The sequence below is a fragment of the Panulirus ornatus genome, chromosome 35 (assembly GCF_036320965.1).
Source record: "Panulirus ornatus isolate Po-2019 chromosome 35, ASM3632096v1, whole genome shotgun sequence".
In the NCBI taxonomy this organism is placed as follows: Eukaryota; Metazoa; Arthropoda; class Malacostraca; order Decapoda; family Palinuridae; genus Panulirus; species Panulirus ornatus.
The window spans coordinates 14,623,648-14,636,320 of NC_092258.1; the positions used below are offsets into that span (position 1 = coordinate 14,623,648).

Sequence of the window (12,673 nt, forward strand, 5' to 3'; positions counted from 1 at the left end):
ACAATGGATGCAATGAGGAAATTAGTTTTTTAGGCCGAGTGGATCAGAATTAAAAGTTTTCATTTAGAAAACACATGTGTACCATTTTGATAATGAATATTCAACTATATTGCATTTCCTTTTTGTTATCTGATATGGACGATAATCTTGCCCACATCTTCCTTATCTAAAAGAAAAACATTAATCGGTAACTGAACATCTGACGTCATTGGCTCGGGGCTAGATACTTAAAGAGACGACCGCCGCGTTGTCACTTGTTGCACCGCTGCCAGCCGTGGGTTAGGAGTGGAAAGTCTCACGGTAAGATTCTATTGGCAGATTTAACAGTGTACTCACTTAACCTGAGAGGTTTTGGACTATACATACAGACGTGTCTGTGCATCATGATAGAAATATCATGTGTTCCATTGTAGGAGCGCAAGGATTCATCCACTCTCACAGACGCAAGTATTGATCCATACAACTCTCCCTCTCTCATTCTAGCTCTCCTGCCTGATAATAGTGCTGTGGGTTCTCTTCCATCGCTGACACACGCTCCTTCACACCTGTCTCTCCGGCTGTAGATCCTCCTATCTTGTGCAATCTGACATCAGCCTGCTATCATGTCAGTCAACGAAGTCGACGCATCGTCCACCACTTCCCAGACACCAGCAGTGAATGGCTGTGTGGTTCCTCACAGCATCAACTCCAGTCCGCTCCGCCAGGAGAGCTTCGAGGACAGGAAGGGACACCTCTACCACTTCAAGAGGGAGAGAAGATCCTCGTCCTCTGCTGGTAAGTGAAAATGTTTTCCCCACACTGCTTAACCATACTGTGACCTGTTGCTCTCCTAGCCTCTTCCATACCCTCCACCGATATATATATATATATATATATATATATATATATATATATATATATATATATATATATATATATATATATATATATTACCATATACTAGTCACTTATATCCCGGTCGTTTTTATTGCTGTCGAATTATTGTTTGTGTTAATGATTGTGGGACAGAACGCAAGAAGAGTAGTAATCTTAATAATTCGCTGATTGATTCATAAAACGAAGTTTAAGTTGTGTGTTATCCTTAACTACTTTCATTGAGATTGTGCGAAGGTGAGAGTACAAGTCAGGTAGTGTATGTGTTGCCCAAGTACTCTGGGTTCAGCACCGTGGGCTCCCAGACCCAGGTAGTGTGGTCAGGGTAGTAATAGTGTTGGCCCAGTACCATGGCTCCATTACGGTTGGTGTCAGACTCAGGTCGTGTGGGCAGGGTAGTACAAGTGTTGCTCCAGTATCGTTGTTGTCAGACCCTGGTAGTGTTGCCCCAGTACCGTGGCCCCAGCATCGTTGGTGTCAGACCCTCGTAGTGTGGCCAGGGTGGTACAAGTGTTGCCCCAGAACCGTGGCCCCAGTATCGTTGGTGTCAGACCCTGGGAGTGTGGCCAGGGTGGTACAAGTGTTGCCCCAGTACCGTGGCCCCAGTATCGTTGGTGTCAGACCCTGGGAGTGTGGCCAGGGTGGTACAAGTGTTGGCCCAGTACCATGGGCTCCCAAAACCTGTTAGTGTGGGTAGGCGCGACTATCCTGATTGAAGTGATGAGACTGTGGTATTGAAAAGCAAATGATCCTGAGATATCGTACTTTATTTGCCAAGTGAATTATTGAATGAATAGTACTATGGAGTTAGGGGTGAGGCAAAGGTTAGGCGGATGGGGAAAGGAGAAGGTAAGATGAGGCGAAGGTGTGTGAAGCACAAACTAGGGGAGTCATGGAGCAAGCGGAAGGTAGTGGGGAAAGACGGAGGAGGCAGGGTTGAGTGAAGGAGGCAAGAACGAGGGAAGAGAAATGCAGGTGAACTATGTCGGTCAGAGTGCCACAAGAAGGTGGGTGCCAGTGTCACACAAGTGTCACTACTGCTCATGTTAACCAGTGTTACACAACTGTCACCACTGCTGTTCTACAGACACACAACCGTCACCACTGCTTATGTTCACCTGTGTCACACAGGTGTCAACACTGCTTATGTTCACCAGTGTCACACAACTGTCACCACTGCTCATGTTCACCAGTGTCACACAACGGACACCAATGCTCATGTTCACCAGTGCCACACAATGTCACCACTACTCATGTTCTACAGTCATACAACTGTCACCACTGCTCCTGTTCACCACTGTTACACAAGCGTCACCACTACTTATGTTCACCAGTGTTACAAAACTGTCACCACTGCTCATGTTCACCACTGTCACAACGGACAACACTGATCATGTTCACCAGTGTCACACAATGGACAACGCTGCTTATGTTCACCAGTGACCCACAACGGACAACACTGATCATGTTCACCAGTGTCACACAACGGACAACACTGATCATGTTCACCAGTGACCCACAACTGGCACCACTGTTCATGTTCACCAGTGCCACACAATTGGCACCACTGTTCATGTTCACCAGTGCCACACAACTGGCACCTTTGTTCATGTTCACCAGTGCCACACAACTGGCACCTTTGTTCATGTTCACCAGTGCCACACAACTGGCACCACTGTTCATGTTCACTAGCGCCATACAACTGGCACCACTGTTCATGTTCACTAGCGCCACACAACTGGCACCACTGTTCATGTTCACCAGTGCCACACAACTGGCATCACAGTTCATGTTCATTAGTGCCACACAACTGGCACCACTGTTCATGTTCACCAGTGCCACACAACTGGCATCACAGTTCATGTTCACTAGTGCCACACAACTGGCATCATTGTTCATGTTCACCAGTGCCACACAACTGGCACCACTGTTCATGTTCACCAGTGCCACACAACTGGCATCACAGTTCATGTTCATTAGTGCCACACAACTGGCACCATTACTCATCTGAGTCAGTGCCAGGACCACATGGCTGACAATTTTGCTCAAGCTGACTAGTGTCAGATCATCATTGCAACATTCATTGAACAATGCCAGCTTTACCTTGTACGGTGTCAGTGGGTGGAACACACTCGGCACTTATACTGATAATGACTGCATATTATCAGGGAATGCCTCTGTCTGTGTTACAGTGTAGAGCGGCAGGAATACGGTGTAGGGAGCAGGTTGTGCAGTATGTGGCGGCGAGTATATAGTGTAGGGCGAAGGGTGTACAGTGTAGGGAGGCTAGTTTACAATATAGGGCAACGGTTTTGCAGTTTACGAAGTCGGGTTCACAGTGTAGGACAACATATGTACAGTTTAGGGAGACGGATGTACAGGGTGGGGAGGCGGGTATGCAGTGTAGGGAGACGGGTGTACAATATAGGGAGGTGAGTGTACAGTCTAGAGCGACGTATGTACAGTGTAGGGAAATAGGTGTAGTGTGAGGAGGCGAATGCATGCGACGGGTGTAAGGTGTTAGGAGACTGGTGTGCATTGTAGGGAGGTAGGTGTACAGCGTAGGGAAGCGGGTGTACAGTGTAGGGGGTAGGTGTACAGTGTAGAAAGGTGTGTGTATAATACCAGGGGAAGATGTACAGTGTAAGGAGTTGGATTTACTGTAAAGTTCAATGGTTACGGTTGTATAGTGCAGGAGGCGCGTTTACTGTGTAAGGAGATAGATGGACAGCGTCGGGTGACAGTGTACAGTGTAGGGAGGGGGGCGTATGTATAGTGTAAGGAGGAGGTGGGTGTACACTGCAGGAGGCGGATGTACTTTGTAGAGCAGAGTGTATGCATTGTAGAGCGAAGGGTATACAGTGTAGAAGGGTGGGTGTACAGTGTAGAGAGGCGGGTGTTCAGAGTGAGACGTTGATCGGGTTGTAAAAGGTTGTATAGTTCACATGGGAGAGAGATGAGCCATATGACCTTACCACTGTGATAAGGGAGTCATGATACTAGTTCACAAAAGGCCATGGTAGGAGTTGGATTGTGGTGATTTTATTGACACAAAACATAGAAAATCGTATTGTTTTTGAACGCGTTGCCAGATGTAGATCAAACAAACGTGTCATAAGGTCAAACTAAGTGTGACGTAGGTGGAGCAACATGTCAAACCAGATCCTGGCTGGCACAAATGAGGTCTGTGAGCTGGAATGTCCTGACCTCTGATCGGGGTGAGGAAGGAAGGTTGTCCATTATGAACCGGGGAATGGTTGGTGAGGTGGGGGAGGTGTAGCGGCTAAGGAGGATTAGGATATGTAGGAAGGAGGACGTGTGAAGAAGGGGGTAAGGAAGACATGCAAGGAGAAAGATGAGGGAGACATGAAATGAGAGGGACATCAGGATGGGGTTAGAGACAAGTGAGATACTCATGAGGATAGGTTCAGAAAGACATGAAAGGAAGTAGAAATATGGAAAGGGAGAAGCAGTCATGTCAAAAGATGGAAAGGACTAGTAAGGAATATAGAAAAAGAAAAAGATTCCTTGCTTAATTTCATACATGTTCCCTGGTTGCTTTATGCATTCGTCTCACGAACTGTTCACTCTCCAAGTCATCGATCTGTTTTAAAAACTTGAAAGTTGTAATCAAATCACCGCTCACTCTTCTCTCTTTGAAGATGGACAGATTTAATAAATTTATCCTTTCCCTGTAACTCAGGTCTCAATTCTCTTACCTTCTTTTTTGCCCTTCTTGAAACCTTTTCTGTTAGCTGCTTGTACTTCCATAAGTGAGGTGACCAAACTTCAGGAACATTTTCTTGTTTTAGTCTAATGTCCGATATGAACGGCTTGCTAAATGTTTTTTTTATCCATATTTTTGAAACTATTCTAGATAGTCTCCTTTACTATTCTACTAACATGGGACTCTAGTGACAAGTTTGGAGTGATGTCGACTACCAAGACCTTACACAGAATCTAGGAGCTTATTTTCTGATAGATGGTAATAATTTTGTGGTCTTCTCTCACTGTCCCATTCTCATTACCTTCCATTTGCTTAGGCTTAATTTCATTAACTATGGAGTCTGTCTAGGTATTCTTGTAGGTATATGCAATCCTGCTTGCTGTTCACTTTCCTCCTGACATTGCATCATCTGCAATAATATTCCGACAGGAGTCCTTGCCTTCAGGAAAGTCATTCACATAGATCAAGAAGAGCAGCGGTCCCAAAACAGAACCCTGAGGCACTCTAATGGTCACCTCCATCCATTTGCAGAAGGCTCCTCCTACAATGTGTCCTTTGCTCCCTCCCACTAAGATATTCTTCTGCCATGGTATTTTTAACTTCACAATCAGCCTCTCATATGGTACTGTGTCAAATACTTTCTCTCAGTCAAGATACAAGCAACCCACCAAGCCTTTCTTAGACAAAACTAAGACAGAGCTTACTCTCTCATAGAAATCTGAGAGGTTCGTTACACATGACCTTTCCCTAAAACCGTGTTGCCTCCCACTTAGGTTGTTTCTCCTCGTATGATGGTGATTCATTTGTTTTGTGATTAACTTTTTCAGTACCGTACAGATCAAACACGCAAAGGGCGATGGTCTGTAATTCAGCGCATCTTGAACAGTATTTGAAAAGGTCTCCTAGTATATGTGCACACATCTTCAGTATATATGGCGAAATTTTATCAGGACCATAAGCCTTTTATGGGTCAAGACCGTTTAATATTCTGTTAATGTCTTTTCTAGATCTCTCAGTATTTTTTGAAGCCTCCTCCCCTTCCCATCTCACTAGTAGTAGGACTATAGTGTCGCCCACTGTGAACTCACTTTTGAACTTGTTATTTAGTCCCTTTTTTTTCCTCTGAACGCCTTAATCTCATTAAGTGTTTGTTAACTAACAATCTATTTCTGACGAATGTGTAGAAAAGATATGAATTTTCACCAGCTGTCCACAACATTCTTTCTTGAAAATGTTCCTCCTTTCTCATCATGTTGTATTCGTTCCTTGCTCTCGTATACCTTGTGTGTAATTACCTGTCTGTACAGTACGGGCAGGTGGTTTTACACACGTAGGGCCCCGTCTGTTGAGCATTCTGTAATATCATACATACTCTGTGTGTGTGTGTGTGTGTGTGTGTGTGTGTGTGTGTGTGAGTGAGTGTGTGGGTGTGTGTGCTCATCAATATGGTGAAGCGAGAGCCTTTTAGTTGAGAGAAATCACAGTAAGTAGGTAAGGGGCAGACAAACCGCCACATCTCAGGCTCCACTCCGGCGTCCACCATCAAGCTAGCGTGGGTGTGTTCGGTCGATTGGCTTCACTTTTCGCGCCCACTGCCAGACGGGAGTGGGCGTGCTTGGTCGATCAGCAGCACTTCCCTTGCGACCACCATCAAATGGGGGCGGGGAGGGCGTGCTTGGTCGATCTTCACAGTATTGTGTTAAGTTGAGGTGGGCTGCAGTTGAGGGCTCACATCTTATAGGAACAGCTAAGGTACACATATGGCCAGCAGCTTATGGAAGGATGTGGTCCCCGGAAAGGCGGACATAGGGAGTGAGAGCATGTAGCTAAGAGCACAAGGGGAGTGAGAGCATGTAGCTAAGAGCACAGGGGGAGTGAGAGCATGTAGCTAAGAGCACAAGGGGAGTGAGAGCATGTAGCTAAGAGCACAAGGGGAGTGAGAGCATTTACCTAAGAGAACATGGGGAGTGAAAGCATTTACCTAAGAGAACATGGGGAGTGAAAGCATGTAGCTAAGAGAACATGGGGAGTGAGAGCATGTAGCTAAGAGCACATGGGGAGTGAGAGCATGTAGCTAAGAGCACATGGGGAGTGAGAGCATGTAGCTAAGAGCACAAGGGGAGTGAGAGCATGTAGCTAAGAGCACAAGGGGAGTGAGAGCATGTAGCTAAGAGCACAAGGTGAGTGAGAGCATGTAGCTAAGAGCACAAGGGGAGTGAAAGCATTTACCTAAGAGAACATGGGGAGTGAAAGCATGTAGCTAAGAGAACATGGGGAGTGAGAGCATGTAGCTAAGAGCACATGGGGAGTGAGAGCATGTAGCTAAGAGCACATGGGGAGTGAGAGCATGTAGCTAAGAGCGCATGGGGAGTGATAACATGTAGTTAAGAGCACATGGGGTGTGAGAGCATGTAGCTAAGAGATAAATCATCTGTAAGTATCTTCATGAAGTTAATGAATGAATGACAAAATAAAATTTCTTTCTTCTCCTTTGTGCTCAGTCAGCTTTTTCCCTCCTCTCTGATAAACGTCTGATGTGCCACATCTGAGTAGCGTATTTTGAATGAGCGCGTATCAGGCATGGTGAAGATGCGATGAAGATTGACGCTGCTTTGCGTACATTGCTGTACAGTTACCTACTATAAAGTCTATAAGAATGCGACTTGAAGCAGAGCCATCACATGTTACACTCCCACCCTCCTTCCCTCCAGCCTTTCGCACAGAGGCAGTTGCTTTTATCCCCGCTTAACGCCACATCATTCTGTATTACTTAAGTGTAAATCAGTGCGCCATCCACGCACAGACTTGATTTCACATGTCGCTGTGCTTTGAGTCAACTTCAGTCGCTTCTATGTAATGTGCTGTGGTAAACTTTCAGGAAGTCTCGCTGCATAACGACTGGAGGTAATGTTTGACTTCCAGTTGTTATCTTGAATGACGAAAGAATTCTACCAAGTTCGTGGAACATGAGCAATTGCGACGCCCACGGAAAGTGAGGAGTGGGGACACACAGCGAGGAAGACATGAGGAGTGGGGACACATAGCGAGGAAGACATGAGGAGTGGGGACACATAGCGAGGAAGATATGAGGAGTGGGGACACATAGCGAGGAAGATATGAGGAGTGGGGACACATAGCGAGGAAGATATGAGGAGTGGGGACACAGCGAAGAAGATATGAGGAGTGGGGACACATAGCCAGGAAGACATGAGGAGTGGGGACACATAGCTAATAAGATATGAGGAGTGGGGACACATAGCGAGGAAGACATGAGGAGTGGGGACACATAGCGAGGAAGACATGAGGAGTGGGGACACATAGCCAGGAAGACATGAGGAGTGGGGACACATAGCCAAGAAGATATGAGGAGTGGGGACACATAGCGAGGAAGACATGAGGAGTGGGGACACATAGCCAGGAAGACATGAGGAGTGGGGACACATAGCGAGGAAGACATGAGTAGTCGGGACACATAGCAAGGAAGACATGAGGAGTGGGGACACAGCGAAGAAGATATGAGGAGTGGGGACACATAACGGAGAGGACATGAGGAGTGGGGATACATAGCGAGGAAGATATGAGGAGTGGGGACATATAGCGAGGAAGATATGAGGAGTGGGGACACATAGCGAGGAAGACATGAGGAGTGGGGACACATAGCGAGGAAGATATGAGGAATGGGGACACATAGCGAGGAAGACATGAGGAGTGGGGACACATAGCGAGGAAGACATGAGGAGTGGGGACACATAGCGAGGAAGATATGAGGAATGGGGACACATAGCGAGGAAGACATGAGGAGTGGGGACACATAGCGAGTAAGATATGACGAGTGGGGACACATAACGAGGAAGACATGAGGAGTGGGGACACAGCGAAGAAGATATGAGGAGTGGGGACATATAGCGAGGAAGATATGAGGAGTGGGGACACATAGCGAGGAAGACATGAGGAGTGGGGACACATAGCGAGGAAGATATGAGGAGTGGGGACATATAGCGAGGAAGATATGAGGAGTGGGGACACATAGCGAGGAAGATATGAGGAATGGGGACACATAGCGAGGAAGACATGAGGAGTGGGGACTCAGCGAAGAAGATATGAGGAGTGGGGACACATAACGAGGAAGACATGAGGAGCGGGGACACATAGCGAGTAAGATATGACGAGTGGGGACACATAGCAGGGAAGACATGAGGAGTGGGGAGACATAGCGAGGAAGACATGAGGAGTGGGGACACAGCGAAGAAGATATGAGGAGTGGGGACATATAGCGCGGAAGATATGAGGAGTGGGGACACATAGCGAGGAAGATATGAGGAGTGGGGACATATAGCGAGGAAGATATGAGGAGTGGGGACACATAGCGAGGAAGATATGAGGAATGGGGACACATAGCGAGGAAGACATGAGGAGTGGGGACACAGCGAAGAAGATATGAGGAGTGGGGACACATAACGAGGAAGACATGAGGAGCGGGGACACATAGCGAGTAAGATATGACGAGTGGGGACACATAGCAGGGAAGACATGAGGAGTGGGGAGACATAACGAGGAAGACATGAGGAATGGGGACACAGCGAGGAAGATATGAGGAGTGGGGACACATAGCGAGGAAAATATGAGGAGTGGGGACACAGCGAGGAAGATATGAGGAGTGGGGATACATAGCGAGGAAGATATGAGGAGTGGGGACACAGCGAGGAAGATATGAGGAGTGGGGATACATAGCGAGGAAGATATGAGGAGTGGGGACACATAGCGAGGAAGATATGAGGAGTGGGGACACAGCGAGGAAGATATGAGGAGTGGGGACACATAGCGAGGAAGATATGAGGAGTGGGGACACAGCGAGGAAGATATGAGGAGTGGGGATACATAGCGAGGAAGACATGAGGAGTGGGGACACATAACGGAGAGGACATGAGGAGTGGGGATACATAGCAGGGAAGACACGAGGAGTCGGGACACATAGCGAGGAAGACATGAGGAGTGGGGACATATAGCAGGGAAGACATGAGGAGTGGGGACACATAGCGAGGAAGACATGAGGAGTGGGGACACATAGCGAGGAAAACATGAGGAGCGGGGACACAGCGAGGAAGATATGAGGAGTGGGGATACATAGCGAGGAAGACATGAGGAGTGGGGACACATACCGAGGAAGACATGATGAGTGGGGACACATACCGAGGAAGACATGAGGAGTGGGGACACATAGCGAAAAAGACATGAGGAGTGGGGACACATACTGAGGAAGACATTAGGAGTGGGGACACATACCGAGGAAGACATGAGGAGTGGGGATACATAACGAAGAAGACATGAGGAGTGGGGACACATACCGAGGAAGACATGATGAGTGTGAACACATAGCGAGGAAGACATGAGGAGTGGGGACACATAGCGAGGAAGACATGAGGAGTGGGGACACATACTGAGGAAGACAAGTAGAGTAGGGGCATATGGCGATTAAGACAGGAGTGGGGACCCATAGCGAGGAAGACATGTGGAGTGGGGACATATACTGAGGAGAACATTGGAATTGTGGTTATACAGCGAAAAGGATATGGGGATGGGGATAGATATGTGTGGAACGTATATTCACAGCATGATGACGCAAGTCGGGAGGCAAGCAGTCGGGGATGAGGGTGATGGAGGAGGAGTGTGTGTGGGGAGGAGGGGTTAATGCCAAGTGAGGCACTTTGTGTCAGAGCATGTGACTGGGGGACATGAGGAGCATAAACTTAAAAGGAGAGATTTATAGAAATGTTAGACATGGAGAACACGAGCATACCCAAGGAACATGGAGAGCGGGCAACTGACTGGGGGACATGAGGAGAAAGTTTGCATGTAACACTGGGACATGGGGAGCTAGGCGGGTGGCTGGGGGACGTGGGGAGCTAGGCGGGTGGCTGGGGAACGTGGGGAGCTAGGCGGGTGGCTGGGGAGCGTGGGGAGCTAGGCGGGTGGCTGGGGAGCGTGGGGAGCTAGGCGGGTGGCTGGGAAACGTGGGGAGCTGGCCTCATATCTGGGGGAGAAAGGAGACTGGACATGTCACTGGAAGACATGAGATGTGCATGTGACTGCGAGACATGGGGGGTCTAGACGTTTGAGTAGGGAACATGGGGGATAGGCATGTCACTGGGAGACTTAGGGAACTGGACATACGACTGGGAAGTATAGGGAACTAGGCCTTTGACTGGGTAACATGGATAAGTGATGTGAAGCTGGAAAGACAGCGTGGGTGTGGTGGGAGAAGGTTGGGTTACAATAAGGAAGCTAGGCTCACGTGGATGGAGATATACTGGAGTGCCACATACATGATGAGGACAAGCTGTGTCCCTCTGAGGCAATGCTAAGCTCTGTATATTGGCTTCACAACCTGGCGGGGAAAGAGGATCGGATAAACCGCTATCTCAGGGCTTGAAAAGGATGCAGGCGCTGTTGCTATCACAGAGGAACTTACCTGAGCAGAATATGCGGAAGGGTAATGTAGCTTAAATTAGTATGACTACAAATAGTAACACCACTATTTTTTTTTCTTTGTGTACACGACCAACAGTTTTAGATAAATGTGAATTTTGATTTCAGAAATTACACTGTGAAACAATTTAGCGAGACCAACGGATACGGATGATAGTGTGAGTGAAGCAGGACCGACTGAAGACAGACGAAGGTAAGACAGCGTAGCAGCACTGACATAGACAGACGAAGGTGAGAAGCGTAGCAGCACTGACATAGACAGACGAAGGTGAGAAGCGTAGAAGCACTGACAAAGACAGACGAAGGTGAGAAGCGTAGCAGCACTGACAGAGACAGACGAAGGTGAGAGTGTACCAGAACAGACAGTGACAGACGAAGGTGAGACATTGTATCAGAACAGATAAAGACAGACGAAGGTGAGACAGTGTAGTAGTACTGGCAGAGGCAGACGAAGCTGAAACAAAATGACGTGACAAATGGAGGCCCGCAGCCTGTCCTAGGAGACTTCAGAGTTAGCCCAGACGCTTGAAGGCAACAGACTGAGAATCGTAAAGAAGAACAGTGTGTTTTATGGTTGAGAGATAAGAAAGGCGTGAGTTAGGACTGTCTTGCAGGTGTGATGTACACAAGTGGATCTTACAGGTGTGAAGTGGACGGAAGAGCCACGCAGGTGTGAAGGCGGTGTGGTGAAGGTAGGGCAGACAAACATCTTACAGGTGTGAGTTAGTTGACACAAGTGTAGTTATGGAAATGTGTCATATAGGGTCTATATAGACAGGTGTGTTGTGTAGGTGTAAGGTAGACTTTTGTGCAGGTGTGTTTATATGTGTACTGCGTAAGTGTAAGACGGAGTACTTCACAAGTAGGAGCTACACATATGTGTTTATACGTGAGATGGGCTCCTGTACAGATATGTAGCAGGAATGTATTTCAGTCAGATGTGCAGTAAGCAGGTGTCACCGGACAGTTGTAAGGTAAAGGGTTGCGACGTAAATGTGCAAGATAGACAGGTGTCTCCTCAAGGCTGTGTGAATGAGCGAGGGTGTGTGTTGTGCAAGCGCGATGATGGAGAGAGCAGGCACAAGGTAGTGAGTGGGAACCGAACCCGTGGTTACCTGAGTCTCCTGGCAGCCAGGTGCGTAGTTAGCGTCGCAGGGTACATTTTCTTTATGCTTCACTCACTACGCAAAGGGAGTGAACAGGAGAAGCTGTCTGTCAGATGGCAGACCTTAGTGGAAAATGAGTGACTGGTATGGCTGCTGTTTAGTGTGTACTATCGTTGTTCATACCCCTCCAGGTCAGTAGTGGGGAGTTCAAGGTCTGTGATTTCTTGAAACAGGTCTCAGTTTGATCTGTGTATTGCCCGTAAAAGTGGGTAGAAGAGATGGAGTGACCAGCCATATTAGGGAGAGGGTAGTGGTTGGCGAATGTTCATGAGTAGGCGACGTACCACAACGTTACGTCGTCTCCAATGGTATAACACGCACAGTAGTTATGTCCTCCACCTGCAGGGAAGATGGTCGTAAACTTCCCTTATACAGGCGACTCCACACATTCTCCAACCGAACACTCGAACATATCGATAGG

General features: G+C 47.7%; 1 protein-coding gene across 1 annotated transcript in view; it reads left to right on the forward strand.

Moving 5' to 3' along the window:
* The first annotated feature begins 229 nt into the window (after positions 1–229).
* The window catches only part of Pu (GTP cyclohydrolase punch), a 39,269-nt gene continuing 26,825 nt past the window's right edge, over positions 230–12,673 (forward strand). Inside the window, exons 1-2 of the mRNA XM_071683114.1 lie at positions 230–300; positions 484–774. Coding sequence (XP_071539215.1) covers positions 603–774 — 172 coding nt within the window. The 5' untranslated portion in view covers positions 230–300; positions 484–602. The remainder of the gene's footprint in view (positions 301–483; positions 775–12,673) is intronic.